At 45.9% G+C, this 22,126-nt stretch overlaps 1 protein-coding gene across 1 annotated transcript in view; it reads left to right on the forward strand.

The window, feature by feature from the left end:
* Positions 1–19,363, forward strand: part of adgrd2 (adhesion G protein-coupled receptor D2) — a 221,947-nt gene extending 202,584 nt beyond the window's left edge. The window contains exons 24-25 of the mRNA XM_038781796.1: positions 4,171–4,201; positions 18,688–19,363. Coding sequence (XP_038637724.1) covers positions 4,171–4,201; positions 18,688–18,695 — 39 coding nt within the window. The 3' untranslated portion in view covers positions 18,696–19,363. The remainder of the gene's footprint in view (positions 1–4,170; positions 4,202–18,687) is intronic.
* The last annotated feature ends 2,763 nt before the right edge of the window (positions 19,364–22,126 follow it).

The following is a 22,126-nucleotide window of genomic DNA, read 5'->3' on the forward strand; positions in this document are numbered from 1 at the left end:
CTTTTACAAACCTGCATATGGGTGGGATTTTCCATCTTCCCACCGCCCCTGTAGCATATTTTCCAGCGGCAGAGGCAGCCCGCCATCGGCCAGCGCCGGGAACGTCCAGTCCTGCCGATGTCTATGAGGTTTTATGTGCTACGTTCCACCGGGGAAGGCACCGTGGGGGGGGGGGGGGGGGGGGGGGGGGACGTTCGCCTTTGGTGGGACCAGATGATCCCTCTGGCTGGAAGGGCCAAAAAGTTTTGATCCATGCCCTTCTGTATTTCTCTGAGAGGGAGAAAAACCTCCCCCAAGTCATTGACTCCTGTACTTTCAGAATGCCAACTTTAGTCTTCTATGTATCATGATGCTTCTACAGCTGTCACCTTGCTCAACTGCTTTCTCACCTCCACCTTTGATGTCCTGGTCCCCAGAGAAAACTTTACTACCTCACATCCTGATCATTCTGTCTGAAATAAACCTATTTTCACTCCCTCAAGTTCAAGGAGTGTAGACTTGAGTATATCAGGTGGGCAACTGCTTTAGTCATTCGCCACACGATCTAACAAGCACTAACAATCCTCATGTGCCTCTGCTAAAATCAAGCACAAGGACCATTGGGGAGAGCAACCATCAGCCATCTTCAAGCACCCTGCAGTCTTTGACATAGTCAAACACACCTTTTTTGTCCAATACCATTTTTCCATCGTGCAACTTAGTCAGACTACCCTTACTAAACTTTATTCTTACTCATCCAATTAGGCAGATAAACTTCAGAAATGACACCTCTTTGCTTTCCTGCATTGTTACCTCTGAATTTATCATTGGTCTCTTCCTCTGCCTCATTTGCATGCTCCCCTTGGCAACAACTTCACACAGAGGACATTGTCTTCCACATGTATTCCAATGACACCCAGTTTTATCTCTCCAGTACCTCCACTGGCTCTGCGTTGTCTGATATCCAACCTTGGATGAATTGAAATTTTTTTCCAGCTCACATTTGGAAAACCACGGAATCGCAGAAAAATACAGTGCGGAAGAGGCCCTTTGGCCCATCGAGTCTGTACCGACATATGAAGAATACCTGAACTGCCTACCTATCCCATTTGCCAGCGCTTGGCCCAAAAGCCTTGAATGTTATGAGGTGCTAAGTGCTCATCCAAGTAACTGATGTTAGGCAACCCACCTCTGTCACAGACCATCACCACCCTCTGGATAAAAAGGTTTTTCCTCAAATTCCCCCTAAACCTCCTGCACCTTACTTTGAACTTGATGCTCCTCATGACTGACCCTTCAACTAAGTGGATCAGCTGCTCCCTATCCACCCTGTTCATGCCTTCATAATCTTGTAGACCTTGATCAGTTTGCCCCTCAGTCTTCTCTGCTTCACCAAAAATAACCCAAGCCTAACTAACCTCTCTTCATAACTTAAATGTTCCATCCAAGGCAACACCCTGGTGAATCTCCTCTGCACCCCCTCCAGTGCAATCACATCCTTCCTATGATGTGGCGACGGGAATTGTACACAGGACTCCAGCTGTGGCCTCACCAAAGCTCTATACACCTCCAACATTAAGAAGTCTTACCACACCAGGTTAAAGTCCAACAGGTTTGTTTCAAACACTAGCTTTCGGAGCACGGCTCCTTCCTCAGGTCCTGGTGTTGTAAGACTTCTTACTGTGCTCACCCCAGTCCAATGCCGGCATCTTCACATCATGACCTCCAACATGACCGCACTGCTTTTGTAATCTATGCCTCGATCGAACCATTGTCTTCAGTTCCTGCCATAAAAGCATACCCTTTCCAATGGTGTAATCTGCCCCCTTAACCAACCAGACTGTTGAAACTTTAGCATCCCATTTGACCTCAAGCTGACTTTCCAAATCAATATCCGCACCATCATTTACTTTTACATATGAAACATTACCCGCCTTCACCTTTACTACGGCCCATCTGCAACTGAATCCTTCATTCACCCTTCACATCCAACCCAAACTACTTTAAAGCTCTTTTGGTTGTCTGTGAATGGTCCGCCCGCCCTAAACATCAACTCATTACAACTTGGTGGCCAGGACCTGGCTACTCCTATCTCTGTAACCTTCTCCATAACCCCTTCTGAACTTCATCCCTCTGATTTTTTCTTCAATCCTTTCCTATTATCCTACCGATGGTGGTCATATGTTCAGCTACATATGGCCCCATGTTCTGGAATCCCCTCCCAAAACTCAAGCTTTTGGTCATCCTTCCTAACATTTCATTCTTCAGCTCAGCATGCTTTTTTCACATTTCTGTCCGGTGCTTTCAAATATTAAGAGTGCTATATCAATGTAAATTGTTCTTTAAAATATTTTTGTTCTCACCTCCAGGTCTAGATTCTCCGCAGCCCCGCGGCGAAATCGCGTTTGGCGCAGGGGCGGAGAATCGACGTTTACGACCGAATTGGGCCCGGCATGGAGGAAAAGAGTGCTCCAACGGCACAGGCCTGCCCACAGAACGGTGGGCCCCGATCGCGGGCCAGACCACCGTGGGGGACCCCCCCCCCCCCCCCCCGGCCGGATATCCCCCCCCCCCACCCCCCGAGGACTCCGCTAGCCGCCCTCCAACCCGAGGACTCCGCTAGCCGCCCTCCAAGCCAGATCCCGCCGGGATGGACCATGTCCATTTCACGCCGGCGGGACTGGCCGAAAATGGGCGGCCGCTCGGCCCATCGGAGCCTGGAAAATTGCCGGGGGGCCCGCTGCCAACGGCCCCCGACCGGCGCGCCGTGATCCCCGCCCCCGCCCGAAAACCGGCGCCGGAGAATTCGGCAGCCGGTGTCGGAGCGGCAGGGCGGGATTCACGAATTCCGCCCCTGGTTAAACAACTGTGTTTGAAGAAGTCCTTTGCTGATAATGTGAACCCTCTATTCCTGTTGTGTTACAAATTATTCAGGCAAAGGAGTCCATTTTAAAGCATTGTTTTGTAATATTACTGAATTACTTATTTATCTTAAAATACCATCATTGAATTATTATACAAGACTGTCACACCAGAAAATTTCAACTGAGCAAAGCACAAGTATAAATGTTTTTCCCAGTGACCTTGGCAGCAAGACTTGTTGCACCGAAGCACTGTGGCTAGAGCTGCTTTAATGTCAAAGGAACTTAGTTTAAAATGTTTCCTTTGTCACACAGTTTTAGCTTTTCCCAACCCTTTTTAAATTTGAATTAGGCAATTGGATTCTTTGAGATGAATTTGAATTAACACACACTTTTAAGACACATCACATGTGTTAGGCCCCTGAAAGCATACAATACCCATTGTCAATGTTGAACTGATGTATCGAAGGTGTGAGACAACTATGCTTGAATTGTGCAACAAACAAAATGAGAAAGTGAAACATTCCCATCAGAGCTGAAATGTTTTCATAATGAATCCATTCCAACACCACTCTTCCCAATACAGCTCCGATATGTTAGGCACAGAATAACTACAATGCACACCACTTCTCATTTCCTAACAACAGTGCTAATTAAAAATTAAACTCTTGTTTACTGAAATGTTGTCATTTGTGCACTGTGTTTTGTATTGGATACCCATAGAATTGAATATTTTTACGTGCCGTGTCGATAAGTGTGAGATGGTCCATTTTGATAGGAAGAATAAGGAGGACCTTGGAAAATAAGTGTCAAAAGAGGAGCAGAGGGGCCGGGGGGTACACAAACACAATTTATTCAAAGCAAGTAAGGCCAAAACAAACAAACCTCTGGAATTCCTTTCTGGTGGGATAGAATTGATAAGTGGAGAAAATATGTTAACCTTATATATAAGCTTGGTTATTCTACACTTGGAGCACCATCAACCTGGTCTCCATCTTAGAAAAAGGGACATAGAAGCATTAAAGAAGCTTATAAAAAATGATTTACTGGAATGGTACTCATACTTAAAAGTTTATATCTATCAGCAAACATTGAAAAGGCTAGGGCTCCTTTCTCTGGAAAAAGAAACTGAGGGGTGACCTGATAGAGGTCTTGAAAATAGCGAAAGATTTTGAGAGGGTAGATATGGGGAAGATGTGCACTAATGCAGGGAAGACCAAAACTTATGGCCGATAATTTGTTTTTATAATCATACTGTAGAAGATATCCTGTGATCATATTACACATTCTGTTACTTTTGGTTGTGTTTCATTGTACAATTTTTTTTTAGGAGATTCAACTGACCGCGTTCAGAGTATCAGGTATGTGCAATTTACAGTACTGATGATTTCTTACTGTAATGGAAGGAACAAAATTTGGCTGCACAAGCCCTGAATTCTAAGACCAACAAGAACACGAAGCATACTCTTGCAGTGATGTGTACATGCAACATAGCGATGGCACATGTACCAACATCTAGAGATTAATATTTTCAAATAAGGACATTATTCATGGAATCTATAATTTACTAAGCCTAATTACAGCTCTGGCTAAGGTTTACCTGAGCAAGTACAGCTCTATTCAATGGGGGATTAAATCAATTTCAGACGGAGGTGGCAAATGGTAGATAAGTCCATATGAAAGGATTTTTCCATCCAATGGCCTTAACAGTTGACCCCAATGAAAAATTAAATTAGGTGCAGTGTAAAAGTAACATTGGGAAAGATATTTGCCCCAGCCAAATTTCAGCTCAAAGTGTGAAGTGGATATTATTTTTGAGGTTTGAGCAATTTAGTTCCTTTTTTAAAAATGTGAATAAAAATTAGATGATTTTTATTTTTTCTTTCTGCCTTTGTGTTCCCTTTTCTAGAATGCTTTATTTCTTCTAATGTTTGTTGTTCAAGGCACATGCAGGAAGTCCCCTGTCTTTATAGGTGGTCAAGAATCCCTCAGAGTTTAGTATTCCTCTTGATAGTTCCTTCCAAATAGTGGTCCCCAAATTCTGTCACCACTATGCGCTACGTTTTGTACTGGATACCTGTTTCGCTCAGTGGGCTAGACAGCTGATTTGTGATGCAGAACAAAGCCAGCAGTGTGGTTTCAATTCCCATATCAGCTGAGGTTATGCATGAAAACCCCACCTTCTCAACCTTACCCCTTGCCTGAGGTGTGGTGGTCCTTGGGTTAAAGTCAGCTCTTCCCTCTCAACAGGGAAAGCAGCCTATGGTCATCTGGGATTATAGTGACTTTGATTTGTATTAATTTGGGTGAGATCAGCCTGCACTCTGGCGGACAGGAGGGGTGGGAAGGCCGGGAGGGGTGGAGGGAAGGATGGGACAGTCTGGGAGTGGGGGGGGGGGGGGGGGGAGAAACAGGAGTTGCGGGCCAATACGGGGGGGGGGGGGGGGGGGGGGTGGGGGGGGGGGGGGTGCGTGCCGGTCTGGAGGGGGGATTTGTTCAAGAGTGGTCAGGTTGGAGTGTCTGTGTGTGTGGGGGGTTGGAGGGATCGAGCCAGGAGCAAGGAATCAGGCCAAAAGGAGGTGGTGTCAGGCCAGGTCACATTGAGTGGGGTGGTCGGATTGGATCTTATTTGGTAGGGTGAGCTTCTTTGGGAGGGGTGTGGTTGGGTCGGGTTTAAGGGTGGTGTGGTGGGCCTCCTGGGTGTTGTGTATATGGGGGGGGGGGGGGCAGTGTGAGGCTGGGTCTTGGTTTTTGAAATGGCTACTGTGGAGTTGGAAGTGATTTTTTTCCCACTAGCTCTTTCAGAGTAACGATTAGCGTAAAATTGACAGAACCGTCCGAAGTTAGCATTTTAAATAACAATAATCAAGGGGACTTCAACATACAGGTGGACTGGGAAAATCAGGTTAGTAGCAGATCCCAAGAAAAGAATTTGTGGAATGTCTATGTGTTGGTATTTTGAAGCAGCTTGTGGTAGAGCCCACTAGAGAACAGGTAATTCTAGATTTGATGATGTGTAACGAGGCAGACTTGATTAGGGAACTTAAGGAGAAGAAACCCTGAAGGAGCAATGACCACAATGTGATAGGATTCACCCTGCAGTTTGAGAAGGGAGAAGCTGGAATCAGACGTAAAGGTATCACAATTGAGTAAAGGTAACTACAAAGACATGAGGGAAGAGCTGGCCAAAGTTGATTGGAAGGGAGCTTAGCAGGGAAGATGGCAGAACAGCAATGGCAGCTCATCAAGTGATACTCATCAATGATATTTTGGCACGCTCAACCTGGAGTTTCGCAATGAAAATATTTGTTATGGCAGGAGATTTCGGGGGCTATTCGGGAGGCACAACAGAAATTCATCCCAAGGGGGAGGAAACATGGCTGACAAGCGAAGTCAGGGACAGCATAAAAGCAAAAGAACAGCATACAATGTGGTGAGGATTAGTGGGAAGCCAGAGGATTGGGAAGCCTTTAAAAGCAAGTGGGGACAGCTAAAAATGAATAAGAGAGGAGAAGATGAAATATGTGTGTAAGCTAGCTAGTGGTACAAAAAAGATTGCAAGAGGTTTTTTTCAATTTATAAAAGATAAGAATGGACCACTGGAAAATTATGCTGGAGAAGTAGTAATGGGGAACAAGGAAATGGCAGAGGAGCTGAATAGTTACTTTGCATCAGTCTTCATGGTGGAATACACCAGAGGGGTACCAGGGGTGGGAGCTAAGTGTAATGGCCGCCATTAGGGAGAAGGTTCTGGGGCAGCTGAAAGGTCTGAAGGTGGATAAATCACCCAGACTGGCTGGACTATACCCCAGAGTTCGGAAGGAGATAGCTGAGGAGATTGTGGAGGGATTGGTGGGGATCTTTCAGGAATTACTGGAGTCAGAGTGTCCCAGAGGACTGGAAAGTGGCTAATGTAACACTCCTGTTTAAGAAGGGAGCGAGGCAGAAGACGGGAAGTTATAGACCAGTTAACCAGACTTTGGTCATTGGTAAGATTTTAGAGTCCATTATTAAAGATGAGATTGCGAAGCACTTGGAAGTGCATGGTAAAATAGGACAGAGTCAGCACGGCTTCGTCATGTCTGACACATCTGTTAGAATTCTTTGAGCGGGTAACAAGGAAGTTAGACAAAGGAGAGCCAGTGGACGTGATCTATTTGGATTTCCAGAAGGCCTCTGACAGGATGCCGTATAGGTAGGTGTTAGGGGCAAGGTGCCAGCAGGGAGAGACGATTAGCTGACTGGCAGAAGGCAGAGAGTGTGGATAAAGGGATGTTTTTCAGGAAGTCAGCCGGTGACTAGTGGAATTAGTGGGGTCACCGTTGAGACCATAAATATTCATGATATACGTTAACAATCCTCAAGAAACTGAGGACATTGTTGCTAAGTTTGCAGACGATGCAAAGATATGTAGAAGAACAAGTAGTATTGAGGAAGTCGGGAGGCTGCAGAAGGACTTGGACAGGCTAGGAGAGTGGGCAAAGAAATGGCAGATGAAATTCAATGTGAAAAAGTGTGATTATGCACTACGGTGGGAAGAATAGAGGCACACTATTTTCTAAATGGGGAAAGGCTTCGGAAATCTGAAGTACAAAAGGACTTAGGAGTCCTAGTTCAAGATTCTTTTAAGGTTAACATGCACGTTCAGTTCGTAGTTAGGAAGACAAATGCAATGTTAGCATTGATTTTGAGAGGGCTAGAATATAAGAGGAGGGATGTACTGCTGAGGCTGTATAAGGCTCTGGTCAGACTTCATTTGGGGTATTGTGAGCAGTTTTGGGCACCATAGCTAAGGAAGGATGTGGGGGTCCAGAGGAGGTTCAAAGAATGATCCCAGGAATGAAGGGCTTGTCACGTGTAGAGCGGTTGAGGACTCCGGATCGTACTCGATGGAGTTTAGAAGGATGAGGGTGATCTCATTGAAACTTACAGAATACTGAGAGGCCTAGATAGAGTGAACGTGGAGATGTTTTTTACTAGTAGGAGTGACTAGAACCCAAGGGCACAGTCTCAGGCTGAAGGGACAATCCTTTAAAACTGAGATAAGGGGGAATTTCTTCAGGCAGAGAGTGCTGAATCTGTGGAACGCTTTGCCGCAAAAGGCTGTGGAGGCCAAATCACTGAGCGTCTTTAAAACAGAGATAGATAGGTTCTTGATTAGTAAGGATATCGGGTTACATTGAGAAGGCAGGAGGATGAGAAACATATTAGCGACGATCGAATAATGGAGCAGATTCGATGGACCGAATGGCCTAATTATCATAGAATTTACAGTGCAGAAGGAGGCCATTCTGCTCCTATATCTCATGGTCTTATGGTAAATCACTTCAGTCAGAATGTTCCCAGCCTAACGCAATTGTCCAGAGGAAGTTAGCACTTTTGGGCAGTTGTCAGGTAAACCCTGATGTGGGAACATCCTAGAGCGTCTCATCGGGGTACCCCCTATTCCAGGAAGTTATGAGCCAAAGAGCTTAAACTGGCTATTAACAATATCTGGGTGCCAAAAAAACAACAAAAACACATAGCAAGTGTTTAAAGTATTTAATATTAATTTGATGCTGATTTGGAAAATCAACCTACATTATCTCCAGAAAAAAAGTTGTGAATTGTGTGAAGACGAAAAGTGAAATGTTGACCAGCACAGCAGTGAATGCCTTGGAAGTTCAAGTTCCGCTGGGGCAACCAGCCTGCAATGGGAATCACCCAAAACTATGATATAAATAGCAAACTTCAGGTGGTTCTGACTGTCTTACATTAATACTTACCCAGAAAAGATTGGAAGAATTAAATCCACTTCTAACATCTGGATAACTAGAGTACTGAACCCCAACCACACCCCGGGTTGCTGCTGCTGCCGGCCTATTTCCCTACCGTTCCGCCAGGAAGTCCAGGAAAGGCTGCCACCGCCTAAAGAACCCTTGTACTGATCCCCTCAGGGCGAATTTCACCTTCTCCAATTTGATGAACCCCGCCATATCATTGACCCAGGCCTCCACGCTCCCAACCACACCTTCTAAATGCACAAGAAAACCCTGTTATGGTTAGACTTGTAATGATATCACAGGGGAGCCATATCTTACCCCTCCTCATGTGTCCATAACAGAAATTAAACATCCAGAAATAAATCCAAAGTCAATTTGAATCCACAGAGAGAAATTAAAAGTGGAATCTAAATTAATACCCAGATATAAACTTAAAAATTAGTTCTGAGGATTTAACTGTCGCAGTTTAAAAAAAAAAAAAAGTTTTGGAGTTGAAGAGTTTTGCCTGGAAGCCAGGTGATTTGAAATGTTAAAACTAGTAGCTGGAGACTTCGATTGCAAACCTGGGACATGTGAAAGAAAAAAAAACTGAACAGCAAAAAATGTGGCTGGAACTGAAATGAATAGAAATGGAATTGCAAACATTCGAAAGGGAGAGGAAAAAGAGAGAAGGAGAAGGTGCTCCACAGAAGACAGCAAGAAAGGCAGATGAAACTATGTGAATGGTGTAGGGAGGTCGGGGAAGCCAGACAAGCTGGAGAACAGTACTTCCGAAAAGTCAGAGACGATCAGGGAGGCTGGAGAGGCTGTCGACTGCCGGCAAGAGTGCGGAACAGAGAACTAAAAAGGCGGAAGCTGGCCCCCAGTGGAAATAAAACAGATCAGGATAGACACCATGAGGTTGAAGTAGCTAAAGGACAATCGTTTGAATGCAAAAGGGCTGAAGCCAGGCAGAGTCAAGGGGATTCAATTTTACCCCTCCTTGCATGGCTGTAACATTATAAAAACGGACAAATTTCACAAAACGAAATCTGAATTAGCCGATGATGGCTACACACTTGTCAGGCGCGCCAAGTCTACAACATCTTAAGCAAAACAACCTGCTATCTGCTCTGCTGTTGTGGCTTCAGAGTGAATTGGTCAGTCTGTTTGTCACATTCGGTCTCGTGGGCAAGAAAAACAATACTTTTTTCAAGGACAAGTAGAGTTACAGCCATAACCCTCAATTCGTTCAAGGTATTTGACAGAGTGCAGGAGCTCAGCCTGGTTGCAAATCGAGCCTCTAGTATCTTTAGGCTCATTGATTTGGACACATGGGGCGTGATTCAACGGAAACATTTCTAAGTGTAATTTTGGGCACGTTTTGCAGTGTTCCTTGACAGCTGTGTTGGAGAGATTGTGGCCCGTATTCAACGGCACTTACTGCAAAGAATGAGCCCCATGTAATTGCCGCCATTAAAGGTTGTCTCGCCGTCTGATTCACCAGACTCGCTTCTCAGCGTTTTGCTGCTAACAAGAGGGAGCTGCTTTTAAACGCTCCCTTACCACTCACTCCCAGCCAATACACAAGCATGGCAGCGCTCAGACCTGCTCCTTGCTTTGGTGATGCCATCCTGGCTAGGCTTCTCGCTGCCGTCGAAGCGAGATAGGACATCCTGTCCCCCCGAGCGGGTCGGAGGCCCAGCAGCAGGTTCAGCAAAGCCACTTGGGAGGCAGTGGCAGAGGCTGTCAGTGCAGGCAGCATGACCAGGCGGACCACTGCCAATGTCGGAAGACATCCGATGACCTCCACCGAGATGCAAGCGTAAGTTACCATCTCTCTCCTGGCATCAGTTCCGCCTGCCACCCCTCAAATTTCTAACCACTCCCTGTTAATGAAGGGCACACCCTGATGCCCCGGTACATGCCATGCGACGTATGTGCCATCTATTGTTCCCTGGATCTGGGGCATCACGGCGATGGCAGAGAATCCTGAAGCCTGGATGTCTTGGTGGGTCTAGTCCAGCTCAAAGTTGATAAAGTCTGATGCCTGAGCAACAGGACATATGCAACCTCCTGGATACACCTGAGGGCTGTAGCTTGAGAAATGTCCCACTGGGCCCCTTCGAGCCCTGGAAAGAGCCAGCTGCATAAACGTTCAGGGCTATGGTAACCCTCACGGCCACCGGGAGTGGGTGTCCTCCTTTTCCAGGGGGTGCCAAGTCTGTGAGGAGGTGGCACAGGTGCCACACTGTCTCTCTGCTGAGACGGAATATCCTGCAGCAAATGTTGCCCACTATCCCATTGGAAGATCAACGATGCCTGTACAACTTAGGCCGTTGCTGTTCCCCGCTGGTTTCCTCTTCAGCCTGATGGGCGGCCACATCTCCAGGGTGTGTGGCAGCCCCTTGCACATGGTGCCTCCTGCAGCCTGTGTCATCACTTCCACCGTCTTCTCCAGCTTCTGCCTGCCTCAGCTGCCACCAGCAACACAAGGACAGCTTCTGCGGGATCCACACCAGCAAACATTTTTTAACCTGGAAGGAATTGCAGAAGGAACGAGACCTCAAATTGCATAAGTTCCCCTGGGCCACATCAGGAACCCGAGACTCCATACTCCAGACCTCTGCCAGGAACGTAGGGAGGCTGTGCTCCGGTATCCTCCCCTGATCCACACACTTATCCTTTGGTTGCAAGAAGATGCACAATGGTGAAGCCCTGCTCTTAGTGGCAGCTGTTCTATGGTTTCCTCCTTGAACACTGGGGCAGCAGCTCCGATGTCCTTAGGCTGCATACCAGAAAATGTAATTGCTTATTCTTTTCCTCACTTCTCCTCAGAAGCCACCGCACCAGCTTCACCTTTTTAAAAAGGAATACTAAACAACGGCCACGTGATTTCTCGCTGGTGAGCCGGATAATTCACTGTGGCACTGCGTTCAACTTCAGTCTCGCTAATGAGATTGAAATGAATGCAAATGAGGGTTAATGATATTCTCGGCGTCTTTGGGCACGATCCAGAACTCACCATCGGGAACAGGGGGCGAAATTCTCCCAAAACGGGAGAAATCGTCAAACTGCCGTAAAACCCGGGCGGGTTTTACGGCATCGCGCCCCTTCCCGACGGGGGACCGATTCTGGTCCCCCGTCGGGGCTAGCAGCCCGACGTCGGAGGCTCCGACAAGTCGGGCTTAACGAAAATCGTTAAGCCCGCTTGTCGGATTTAGCGCCGGCTGACGCATCATATGACGTCAGCCGCGCATGCGCAGGTGGGAAGACTCCACCCGCGCATGCGCGGGTGACATCATCGCGTTTTTGCGCGAAACCCGCGCATGCGCGGTCCGGGTTGCCCCTCAGCCGCCTCGCGTATTGATACTGCGGGGCGGCGGAAGGACAAATAGTGCGCGGGCATCGGGCCCGCTGCCCGCGATCGGTGGGCACCGATCGCGGGCCCATGGCACCCTTGGCACGGCCGTGGTACTGCCGTGCCAATCGGTGCCATGGTTATTTTTTTCCAGGTGGTCACGACGTTTTTACGAACCGGCAGGACCAGGTGTGTTTGCCGTTCGTAAAAAGGTCGTAAAGGGCTGGGACTTCGGCCCTTCTAACAGCTGTGAATCGCTGCCGGCCGTAAAAAAAACGGCGGCAGCGATTCGTGTCGGGATTTCGGCGGGGGGGGGGGGAGAATAGCGGGAGGGCGTCAAAAAAGTCGGGAAGGCCCTCACGCTATTCTCCCACCCGTCGTGGGGGGGGGAGAATTTCGCCCAGGATGGGTGAATTGCAAACTGGTTCACGCCCGACATGAATCTCGATTTTTGGCCTTTCCGCTATTTACCCGGCGTTCCGAGATCTGCGCCGGGCACAACATGGTGATTGAATCACGCATATAACTTCGTCAATCACAAATGGCTGCCACCATGGAGTACTATGTCATCTAATCCTTCTTGACCTTTGATATGGTGGAGCACGCAATCCTCCTCCAACGCCTCTTCTCCATTGTCCAACTGAGTGAAATTTCCTTCGCAGTCAGACCGACAGAAATTTTTATCAAGTCAAAGCCAGAAATTCTCCTGCAATGACTTTCCTTCCAACAGCCTCTGGAGTTCCCAAACCATCTACTCTGATCTGCAAGCTGCCTTTTGGCAACCACATCTGAAAACACGTCTACCTGTAAGCTGGTGGCATCCTCCTCCAGCTCACCAACGTCTCTCTTGACTCCTCCATACACCCTGAATTGTCAAACTGCTTATCTGGCAACCAGTCCTGCGTGAACCAACTTTCCCTCCAAATAAACATAAGAAGACTGAAATTACTGTCCTTGGGCCCCACCACAAACTCTGTTACCCAGCCACTGCACTTACTGTCATGAGGTTGCACTAGACTGTTCACATCCTATCTGACCCTGAGTTTAGCTTCCAAACCAACTTCCTCCCCATCATAAACACAACTTTGCTCCGTTTCCACAATATCAAGTGTTTCTGCTCCAGCCTCAGTCCAACTGCCTCTGAAACCTGATTCATGCTGTTGTTACCTGGAGATCCATACGGGAATTATTGTTGAATAAAGTCACCATTCAAAACGAATATTTGGAAATTATTCTCATTCGTTTGTAGCTCTCTTGAGTTTTGTTTAATACGGTTCCGATCCCAGACCGTACCCCAACAGTGGCTAGGATACTGGGTCAAAAACCTGATATTTTATTTTAATTTTGGAAAACTGTAAGGAAAGGATACTTCGCTCCAAGAGTGAATGCACAAAGGAATAGGGATATGATATCTTAAAACTTTATGACTAACACAGCATTAAAATCTTTAATATTATACTCAAGAAAAGCCTTAAACAATACTCCTCAATGCAGTGAATACAATACCCCTACTTGCTATTTTTATTCCCACAAACCACAAAAAAAGACCATCTGAGCTCTCAATCGACTCTAAATACCAATGGCACAGAGTAAACTAGTTTTACAGAGTTATCCTTTGAGAAAGAAATCTCTTGACACTGCTTTACAGAACAGATCTGACTCTGGTCTGAACCCCTGCAGAACCTCTGGCTGGATGTCTTCAAAAGTTGTTTCAACTGGCTTGTTTCAGCTACCCCTTGTCCTCAGACAAGTCTGAACTGCTTTAACTTTAATTAATCTCTTTTTACTAACTTACTGTAAAAAATAACTGTTTTGCTGTGCACACCTTTAGCCAGATCAGAACTGAAACTGAAAAATGCTTTTCCAAAAAACCTGATGTCTTAGCTCCACCCAGAAATGACACCATTTCTCCAAGCTGAAAACGTATTAACTCCTTAGGGAATCCCTTTAATTAAAACAAAATTGTATTAGCCCAACTTTTTCTATAGTTAATTACACCTCAGGCTCATAAAAGCTTTGTTGTCTTTCAAACCAAAATTCTTTCACAAACATGACTGTAGCAGTCAAACACACTCTAACCCATGTGTTCAATCCTTACTGCACCAAATACTTAAAATCCAATGGGCTGGATTCTCTGGTCACGAAGCCAAAATCGCGTTCGGCGAACGGCTGGAGAATTCGAGTTCCCAACCAAATCGGGGGCAGCGTCGCTTTTGCGATGCTCTGCCCCCTCTGCCATGTATCGATGGCCTCAGGACATTTCCTGACCCCCCCCCCCCCCCCAATGCTCCACCCCCGACCGGCCAAGTTCCCGATGGTGTGGGTCTCTCATAATCTCACCCTTCAGGCCCATGAATTCTCCGAGCCAGGTGCTTTACGCTGCCGTCCTGCTAGCCCTCAGCAAAACGGGAAATCGGTGGCCATTTTGCGCCAGTTTGCCTGGAGTAAAACGCTCCCACACTAGGGTTGGGACATAGCCCCAGAATTGGAGAATCCAGCCCAATGTATCAAAAATCCTACATTCATCACAGTACAAACAAGAGGCTGAAAATAATAAGCTATGAAAATAATCAAATGATTTGCGAATAAAAGTGCAAAACTTAGATATAGACCATCATCCAGGAAGTTTTAGGTATTGATAAAATTGTTACTGCATTGCCTATGCTAGCATAGACCATGAGCTGGATTCTCCATTATTGGGACTATGCCCCACGGCGGCATCAAAACGGTAGAGTTTCACGCCAGAAAAACTGGCATCGAAGCGACACAAATTCTTATCCATCCCCTAGCAGGGACCCGGAGTAGATCTCGCAGCTTTTGCTGCAGATACGGGCCCCTGCACTTCCAAGTCGGAGGCCACGCATGCGCACAGCAGCGGCCTCCAGCGGCAGCTCCGTGCTCCATGGCGGACTCGGACCACGGAGGTATCTGAGTGACCAGAAATGTCATGGGATTATTTTGATTTCAGACAATGGAGTAACACATGTGAAAATGGCCCGGCCACCCTTTACATGCCTTTTATTTTCATTCCCATTGAAGGCAAATTGCTGGAGACTCTGTTTAGTGAGGATTCCCAGCATCAAACTATCCGATACACACAACTCTGGAAGGCCATTACCAATGATTAGCTGGTCCTCTCCCAATCTTGCTTCTCTGACAATTGTTTTGCACTTTCTTCCTGTGGGGAGACTCAGTGTGTAGCTACTGCAATGAGGATTGCAGATATGTGGGGCTTCTGCTAGTTGTGTGTACGTTGGGAGTGAGGAGTAGGAGAAAAGATACAAGCTGGATGAAGAGTCACTGGAAGGGAAGTAAGGGTGCAGAGTGTGAAGGAAGGATGGATTCTGCAAAGGCTGCCCTGGGAGAATAATACTGTTGCCATAAACTGAGCAAGGAAGTGATGATTGAATGTTTGTAGTGTGAACAAGAGCTGGTACGGGTATAGCCTTCGGCAAGAAGTGAAGGAAGTGACAGATTGCCCAGACAGCTGGGGTGTGAGTGAAGAACCACAAGCACGTGTTCTATTTTTCTATTTTTATTTATATAAATGATTTGCCAGCAGGGTCAGTGTAATATAGGAAAATTTGCAGATGATATTAAAATAGGTGAGAAAGGGCAGTGAAGAGGAGATGAAGATTTTACAGACGGATATAGATAGGCTAGGCGATTGGACCAAAATTTGTCAGATGGAGTTCAATGTAGATAAGTGTGAGATTATTCATTTTTGCCCACAAAAAAGGCAAATTATTGTCTAAATGGAAAGCAGATTCAAGATGCATCAGGGCAGAGAGATCTGGATGCCTTTGTTGATGAATAGGTATGTAAGTTCAGCATGTAATTAAAAAGGCAAATGAAATCTCGGCGATTTATCAGGAGGTGAGGAGGCCTCGGTGGAGGAGTTAAAGGGCAAGTGGGAGGAGGAGCTTGGGGAGGAGCTGGATGGGGATCTGTGGGCTGATGCCCTGAGTAGGGTTAATTCCTCCTCCTCTTGCGCCAGGCTCAGCCTAATACAGTTCAAAGTTGTTCATAGGGCGCATATGACGGGGGCGAGGATGAGTAGGTTTTTTGGGGTGGAGGACAGGTGTGTGAGGTGCTCGGGGAGCCCAGCAAATAATGCCCATGTGTTCTGGACGTGCCCGGCGCTGGCGGGGTTCTGGAGGGGCGGTTGGTTTTTCTCTTTTTGTTTAGATTAGAGTGGGGCATTTCCCTTACTGGCGTGTTTATTTGTTAAATGGGAGTTATTGGATATTGTTGGATATCCCATGTTTAATTTTTGCTTGTTTTGTGCTTTATTCCTTTTTCTGTTTGGTGTGTTTTGTTGAAAATCGTTGAAAATTTGAATAAATATATTTAATTTTTAAAAAGGCAAATGAAATGTTAGCGTTTATTGCAAAAGGATTGGAGCATAAACGTAGAGCAGTAGTGTTGCAATTGCATAGGGTGTTAGTGAGATCATATCTGGAATATTGTGCCAGTTTAGGTCTCCATATTTGAGGAAGGATGTTGCATTGGAAGCAGTTCAGAGGAGGTTCACCAGATTGATTCCGGGAATGAAAGGATTGACGTATGAGGAGAGATTAAATAGTTTGGGCTTATACTCGCTGGAGTTTAGAAGGCTGAGAGGGGATCTGATCGAGGTATATAAAATACTAAAAGGGATTGATAATGTAAATGTGCACCAAATGTTCCCCCTTGTGGGGAAATCTAGAACGAGAGGTCACGGATATAGGTTGAGAGGTGGTAGATTTAGAACTGAGATGAGGAGGAACTATTTGTCACAGAGGGTGGTGAATTTGTGGAACTCGCTGCCCCATAGTGCAGTGGAATCTGAGTCATTAAATGGTTTCAAGGAAGAGATAGATACAGGTTAAAGGGATATGGGCAATAGGTATGGAGGAGGATTTGAGACCAGGAAGAGATCAGCCATGGTCTGATTAAATGGCGGAGCAGGCTCAAAGGGCTAAATTGCCTCCTGCTCTTAATTCCTATGCCCCTATGTTCTAGCGAGTGATAAATGAATAGGCAGTGCTTACTTAACCACCCAAGTGAGGTCACTGGACTGCGACCTGCACTATATGTCCTGTGGGTCACACTCCGAGTGCTGACAATGTCTGCAGTCTCTACCTGTGCCTGGTGAAGAGTGTATTTGACCACATTTCTGGCATTGCTGGGGATGTGTTCTTTCTATTCCAGAAACACTTCCAGGGATACTTCTGAGAATCTTGGAATATGGCTACTATCCATTGAGAAGATTCTTATTCCATCAACTTACAAAGAAAACAAGCTCAGGGGAATGCAACCTCACCTGGATAGATGTAGTTCTGTTTTAATTCTGACTGACCAGTTAGATTATAATGAAGTCACTGGTGTACTGTTGGTGCTGCTTATAAGTTTTAAACAGAAACCAAAACTCACCTGTCAAAAACTGCCCCATAGTGAAAAATTGGGGACATTATTTTGTTGTAAATTAATAGGCCGAAGTAAAGTGTAAAATGCCATGTCTGGAACAAGTTGAGAGAAAAGTAGTTTAGATAAATATTAATGCATCTGTAACGTCAGTCTTTGGCTTTCAAAGTCTATAGGTTTTAGTGGTATAGAAAAATTCAAGCAGGACATTAGGACCATAGGCCAAGAGATAGGAGAGGGAATTGGGGTCGGAAAACAAGGATACAGAGAAGAAAAGCTTGAAGGAGGAAATGCGATACAGAGGATGGCTTTCTGCTGAGGAACTACTTTGTCTGACATTGTTACAGTGAACAGATATATATGAATTCTATAAAAGGGGTAATAGCATGTGTCTCACATCTCACTTCCTGTGCAATACAGCGACCATAAAACTTTAAGACTTTGCCAAATTTTTTTAAAGCATCAAATCACAACTAACTATCAGGACAAATAAAAGCAACTAGTGGAAACATCTTCAGAAATGTAACCATCCAGATTGCTGGAAAATGTCCCCCTGTTGTTTTGCTGTTGCTGCTCTTGAATACAGGCTAATATAATGTGGCGCTAACAATTGCACTCAAAGACGAGAGACAAGTGCAATCGAGGCTTTATTGCTGTGTGATGCTATTCCTCCGGCTGCAACTGTAGACTAGGGTCTGAGTGACTCACACGCATATTTATACACAAGCTCCCTTTGGGCGGAGCTAGCCGGCAGGGGCTTACCGGAGGAACCTGTATTACAGGTACAGCCATACATCCCCCTACAGCAAGTATGCATATCTACAATGGTTATCACCACATATAATAACATTTAAAAAGTCGATATTCCACAATACCATAAAACATTAACACAACTATGATGTCACCACAGTCCCAAAGGACCATAGGCTGCTCTCCCCTTTGAGAGCTGACCCTGAGGATCACTACACCTAGGGTAGAGGCACGGTTGAGAAGATGGTCCTCTCATGGATAACCTCCACCGGTGCGGGAATTGAACCCGCACTGCTGGCTTCATTCCACATCACAAGCCAGCCGCCCACCCAACTGAGATAACCGACCCCCATAGTAATACATTCAAGCCTTCCATATAAAGCACATTTCCTATTATTGTTGCCCTTACTCCTTTCAGCACTTACAATTTCCATGAAAGTGCGGAATAGCAATTGTTTGTCTTGTAGCAGTAGATAATCTGGAGTTGAACATTTATTCCAACCCTATACGGAAGTTTTTTCAGCCTGTATCTCAGATTGTTCAGGGTAATGCTACGTGACAGTGTTCAGATTTTTATGTTCATTTGCAGGATTATGAAACATCAACACAACAATTCTGAGGGGGGGATGTAAAGTCTCGCTGAGTGACCCTGCAGTTGTAATGCGAAAGAAGACCAAAAGCTATTCGCTAAAGTTGGGATTTTAAAACCAAGCTCTGCGCACTGCGCTTTTGCATTCCGAAAGTGGACTTTAAACCTCAACCAAACAAGCTCTCTACCACTTGTGATGCTGATTAACAAGACACAGATCACCAACTGATTGAAGTCTATATTTTAAGTACCTGGTGTCTCTGTTTATAATGTATTAAATATTAAGCCCTGTAATATAGTAAATAGTAAGCCTTGGACCAGAAATGTCAAGTGTGATAGGCTATGATAGAGTTATGTTGCAGAGAAAAGTTCTAACTGTTCACGTTCGAACACGGAGGACAGAAGGTATTCAGAGGGTGACATTGGAAAGGAATAAAACAAAAGGCACTTTTCAATTGATGCCAGAGCAATGTGACTTCTGGTTTCTCAGGTTAATCGGCTGTTTAGCCTTATAATCTTAATTTTTCTTGAGATTAAGAGGTTTACAATGATGTCCTTCGCAATAGTTTTCAAAAATAGTAGATAAGTGAACACAGCAGAATGTATGCTGCAATGTTCAGGTAATCCATAGCATCCCTACAGTGCAGAAAGAGGCCATTCAGCCCATCAGGTGTGCTCCAACCCTCTGAAAGATCACCCTCCCTAGGCCCACTCCTCTGCCCTATCCCCGTAACCCCACCTAGCTTCCACGTCTTTGGACACTAAGGGCAATTTTTTAACATGGCCAATCTACGTAACCCGCACATCGTTAGACTGTGGGAGGAAACCAGAGGAAACCCACGCAGGCACAGGGAGAGCTTGTAAGCTCCACGCAGACAGTCACCAAAGACTGGGATCGAACCCTGGTGCTGGGAGGCAGCAGTGCTAACCACCATGCTGCCCAAGTAAGCATCATAAAAGATCAAAAATAAAAAAACAATTAATGTGAATGATTATATTCAATAGTCTGGTGCTTTATGTGACAATCTCATTGTCACTTATTCTTCAAAAAGCAAACTATTGCAAAATATTTATCAACTTTAATGGTCCATAATTTCCTGGCTCCCTTGCATTGGATTTTGGAGCCACAATGATGCACTGGGGAATCCCTCAAGGAAGTTCCCATGTAAGGGTTTACCTGGCAATTGTCCAGAAGTGCTAACTTCCCCTGGGCTGGGAACCATCGGACAAAGCAATTTGAGTTGTTAACTTCGGGTGGTTCTGCCAGTTTTACCCTCCTTGTTACTCTGAAAGAGACAGAGGAGAAAAGCCCTTCTAACTTCAGAGTAACTATTAAACAAACCCAGTACACTCCCAAGCCCCATCCCCTTCCATGGGATTCCACTCTCCCCAACTAATACCTGGCCCAAGAGGTGACCCCACACAGCCTGACCACCAATGCCCCCCCCCCCCCCCCCAACCACAAAATATTCAGATCCGATCTGATATCTCTTCCCTGACCCAACGTCCTCCACCCTGCAGATGTTGAACTACCACATTCACATCCCGTTCAGGAAGCTTTTAAACTTATGCTCCCCCTTTCAATGGTCCCGTTAAGCTCACCCGCTCTACGGCAGCTAATGGTGTAAAGTGGGGGGGGGGGGGGGGGGAGAGCGTGTCCTCCTTCACTGCACTCCTTTCACACTTTGCTGCTGGAACCCCAGAATTGCTTCACTGCTCCTGTCTCACCCAGCATAAGTCAGGAAGGTCAGGCAAGACAGGGGCTTTTGAATTCCAGCAAAGGTATGTCATTACAGAGTTGCAATCAGTCGATAATTGCCACTCCGAGGAAGTTACGGGCCACTAGTGGGAGACACTAGAACCCGAGGGCACAGCCTCAGGCTGAAGAGACGATTCTTTAAATCAGAGATAAGGAGGAATGTCTTCAGCCAGAGGGTGGTGAACCTGTGGAACTCTTTGCCGCAGAAGGCTGTGGAGGCCAAGTCACAGTGTCTTTAAGACAGAAATAGATAGGCTCTTGATTAATAAGGGGATCAGGGGTTATAGAGTGAAGGCAGGAGACTGGGGATGAGAAACATATCAGCCATAATTGAATGTGGGAGCAGACTCGATGGACTGAATGACCTAATTATGCTCCTATGTCTTCTGGTCTTACAAGATCCTTTTGTTCATCCCCACCTTCATTTATTTAGAGAAAATCTTTTATAGTGTTGACATGTTCAGGGAAACTGAACTTGACGCTATAAGTCGGGATTGCACCACTCCGAAGTTCCTGATAATAGGATTTACATGCTCCTTGAGGTGGAAAAGATTTATTTTGACCTTGAATCATACCCGTGAAGAATGCTTGCTGCAGCTGGGTTGTTCTTGCTGTGGAGAAGTGAAGACTGAGGGGTGACCTGACTGACCACTTTAAGATTATGAAAAGATTTGATAGGGTTGATGTCACGAAAATATTTCCATATGTTCGTACTCCATGTCCTCCCATGCACGAACCAGAGCTTTGAATCTCCTCAAACAGTGAAAAGGACTGTTCCCGGTCATATTCTTGAACCAAAACCCAGGGCTATAAATATAAAATAGCTACCGATAAATACAATAGGGAATTCAGGAGGAAAGTCTTTATCCAGAAAGTTGCTAGAATGTGCAACCCGTTAACACAAGGAGTAGTTAATGTGACTAGCTTTTATACAGTTAAGGGGAAGCTGGATAAACACGAGGAATAGATGGTTTTGCTGATAAATTTAGAGGAAGTTGGGTGTCAAGTGGCTCATTTGGAGTATGAGCACCAGCATAAAGCAGTTAGGCCAAATGACCTGTTTATGTGCATGTTATTCCGTGGAGTTATACAGCATCTGACTCTGCTTTGGATGGACATGAATTTACACTGAGCATCAACAGTCTCTTCAGAATTTTCACCGTGGCAACCTGCCTATAAGATAATCAGTTAACCCATTAAATTGAAACCATTCCTGGGTATACACTCTAAAAGTCTGACCTACTCACACTGTGAATTGGTTATGTGCCTCAAAAGTTATAGAGGACTTTGGGTGAACCGATGCACGGTGCATGTCCGTACTCCCATGTCCCCCCGTAAATGTATCCGAGCTCTGAATACTATCAGGCAAGCAAAGCAATATCCTGAACCTGTGCTCTCACTATGCTCAAGGGCAGACCCAGGAGTAGTCGTTCAAACCTGTTTGGCCTGCACATTCGGTAACCAAAGATTAACATGATAGGTATGAATTGTGTCCCTGTGTCCGCCGTCAGCGCAAACAGCAACGGGGGTGCAAAATCTCATGGGTGGAAATCTCAGTCAGTGGGATCCTCCACTCCACCGGCAGCACACCCACGCCCGTGGGTTTCCTGGCAGCATGGGGGGGCCACAATGGGAAATCCCATTGGCCGGCTGCATGAACGGAGGGCCCTGCTGCCGTCG

Source organism: Scyliorhinus canicula, chromosome 21, assembly GCF_902713615.1.
Source record: "Scyliorhinus canicula chromosome 21, sScyCan1.1, whole genome shotgun sequence".
Classification (NCBI taxonomy): Eukaryota; Metazoa; Chordata; class Chondrichthyes; order Carcharhiniformes; family Scyliorhinidae; genus Scyliorhinus; species Scyliorhinus canicula.